At 36.4% G+C, this 3,213-nt stretch overlaps 1 protein-coding gene across 1 annotated transcript in view; it reads left to right on the forward strand.

Annotated features, from left to right (window-relative positions):
* EFCAB2 (EF-hand calcium binding domain 2) overlaps positions 1 to 3,213 on the forward strand; it is a 312,984-nt gene that overhangs the window by 241,603 nt on the left and 68,168 nt on the right. The window contains exon 5 of the mRNA XM_007949158.2: positions 1,565 to 1,637. Coding sequence (XP_007947349.2) covers positions 1,565 to 1,637 — 73 coding nt within the window. The remainder of the gene's footprint in view (positions 1 to 1,564; positions 1,638 to 3,213) is intronic.

Here is a 3,213-nt window from a genome sequence, read left to right on the forward strand (position 1 = left end):
CACACACACACACACACACACACACAAATGCTATAGAAGAATCCTGATCAAAATGGGAAAATGCAGAAAAGAATTTCAGATTCTCATGGAATCCAGATTTTCTGAAGCCAAGAAGGGTGGATGAACCCCTGAAACTCTGCCCTGAGATAATCTTTAAACCTTAAGCCAAAAATATCCACTGAATTCTTCTTAGAACCAAGTAATAGTTTAGCTTAACTTAAGGATGTCTGCCATGAGCATTGTGCTTTTTTAAAGAACTCTCTGTATGGAATCAAACTGACCACAGCAATGCAAAAGATTATATAGGAAACTTAGAGGCCAGTGAGTTTATGTTAATAGGGGAGATTAGTTCAGAAAAAAGGATGAGAATGATTGCACAATTTAAAGAATATAATCAATGTCTTTGAATTGTACATGTCAAAATTGTTGAATTGGTGTATATTCTGCTGTGTAAATTCTGAACAACAAAAATAAACTGTTTTCAAAAATGTAATGTTAGCTGTATGTTCTTTTGTAGGTATTCTTTATCGAGTTAAAGAAGTTCACCTTGGTTCCTAGTTTTCTGAGAGTTTTTATCATGAAAGAGTGTTGGATTTTATCAAATTCTCTTTCTCTAAGTATTGATAAGATCATATGAATCTTCTTTAGCCTGTTGATGTGATGAGGTACATTAATTGATTTTTTAATATTGAAATAATACAACTTTAAACTTTTGAGTGGAACTATTCACTGCCTTACTAAGCAGAGAGTATGAATATAATTTATACTTAGATTAGTGAGTTGAATTACATCATTATAGGGAAGGATGAGGTGGGTAACTGATATTTTTTGAGTGGTTACTCTGCCAAGAGCTGTGCTTTACATTCATGATGGCTCAGACTTATCTAACCCACAGTGTGTTGTAGCACAATTTTAAGTGTTTTGAGGTAGCTATTGTTTTACAGACCAGGGAGCTTATATACAGAGAGATTAGGTAGGTAACCTGCCCAACTAGCACCTTGCAGAGTTAAAGTTGAACCCCCACAATCTGGTGCTGGAGGCCATGCTTTAAAAGTACTTTGCCACTAGTGTAAACTTCACCACAAACCCCTGGGGTAGGCAATATCACCCCCTCTTACAGAAGTGGCAACTGGGGTTCAACAGAGTTAAGTAATACTTAAAATCCGTCAGTAAGTGGCTGACATTTCTTTTTCTTTCTTTCTATTTTTTTCCTTCTCCAGAACTTTTTTTTATTCTGCCTAGGCAGAGCTTGACATTTCTTTTTCTTTCCGTCTTCTTCTTCTTCTTCTTTTTTCTTTCTTCCCCCTATTTCCTTTTCTAGAACTTTACGATTTTGGTCTAGGCAGTGCTTCAATCTGTCAATTAATGGAAACACTTCTTTCTTCTCTCTTTGGTTCATTTTTCTGCCTCCTCTTTTCCCCTGAAAGTGTCTTTTATAATCATGAAACTATTTACTGAATGACTTTGTTTGCTGTGTTACATATGCTCTGAAATAATTGAGAGAGACATATCACTTACTTTTTCAATTTATGTTCTTATCTACTGACAATTTTTTTTCCCCCAGAGAGATTGGAACAATTATCAGGTCGTTAGGATGCTGCCCCAGTGAAGGAGAGCTACATGACCTGATTGCAGAGGTAAGTAGGGCTAAGAAAGTTTAATTCATCAGGTTCCCTGAATATTGATACAAAGGACCCTATGTGACTACTTGTCATTAAAACTTCTTACCTGAAACTAAAAATATCCTAAACTGCCAGAGGTACTCAGTGAAAATATTAGGGTAGCTATGCAAATAAACTACCCAACAATATCTGAAAAAAATTAAGATCAGATCTTGAAGAAATGAATATGAACAAGTAATGCAATGGATCAAGACCCCACTTTAGATATTATCATGTCTTCAAAATTAGTTGAATAAAAATCAGTGGACATAAGGGATTGATCTTATACAGAAAGAATACTGACAGATGAAAGGAAAAGAGTGAATCATATGAGTCCAAAGAGGATAGAAAAAGAAATAAAGACCACAGGAATTTATATTTATTTGGAGAAATAAAACAGACACTCAGAACAAGTAGTAAACAGCATAAAATAGTAAGAATTAACTTGACGTTGGTCAGGCATTCAAACTATATTTTAAATGATTATTTGTAATTTTTTGGATGAGTTCTAGGAGGAAATGGCTGCTTAAGCAGTAACGATGAGCAGTCCAAGACCAGAGAGCTGCGTACCCTGCCTGGCTTCCCAGAAAGCCCTCTGTTCTAATTCAATGCAGTTTTCAGTTCAACAAAGTGGAGGTCTTAAAGAGAAAAAGCTACCTTGGCAACCAGCAGGAGAAGAATCTTTTCAGAATTGCTTGTCGCTAGGCATGTGAGTTCTGGTCCAGGCCAGAAATAACAAAGAAGGTAAAGGAGAAAGCCAAGGAAGTAGTTTTTTCTTTTCTTTTCTTTTTTTTCCTCTCTCTCCTTATACCAGGCTCCTAGCTCAGAGAAGGGATTGGCCATGTGGGCAAGTCACTTAACCTCTGCTAGTGTATTTCTTTATAGTAATACCTACTTCAAAGATTGATGAAATAATGTATAGCAAGGCGATTTTTGAATCCTAAAGCACTATATAAAAATAAGGAATGGAAGATTAGAAAGATGATTCTGTTGCCAAAATGTTAGCACCATGGTAACTATAAAGAAGTACCAATTTTTCATAAACATTTAAAAATAATCAAGCAGAGAAATCTAAATTCTAAGAATATGTTTTAAAAAAATTATTTTGGGATTAAATACAGCTATTTTTACTAAGATTAGGGGAAATTTTTATTGTTTCAGAATTGGTCCTCACATTAAAAAATTGACCACTGCATTAAAGTGTTTACTGTTACAGGTAAGATTGGTGTCAGGGAAGGGAAGACTAGCACTGTGGAAGAGATAGGAACTGGAAGATGAATTTATAGTGAAATAATAATGATTGCATATAATTCACTAGAGTTGTTGTTGTTGTTGTTGTTAAGTGCCGTCGAGTAGCTTCCGACTCACAGTGACCCCATGCACAGCAGAACGAAACACTGCCCGATCCCACGCCAGCCCCACAATCCCTGCTATACTTGAGCCCATCATCGCAGCCACCTTGTCAATCCATCTTGTTGAAGGCCTCCCCCTCTTCCATTGACCCTCCACCCTACCAAGCATGACATCCTTCTCCAGGGAATGGTCCCTTCTG

The sequence above is a fragment of the Orycteropus afer genome, unplaced genomic scaffold, assembly GCF_000298275.1.
Source record: "Orycteropus afer afer isolate SDZICR_OR568_19922 unplaced genomic scaffold, OryAfe1.0 scaffold00239, whole genome shotgun sequence".
Taxonomy (NCBI): Eukaryota; Metazoa; Chordata; class Mammalia; order Tubulidentata; family Orycteropodidae; genus Orycteropus; species Orycteropus afer.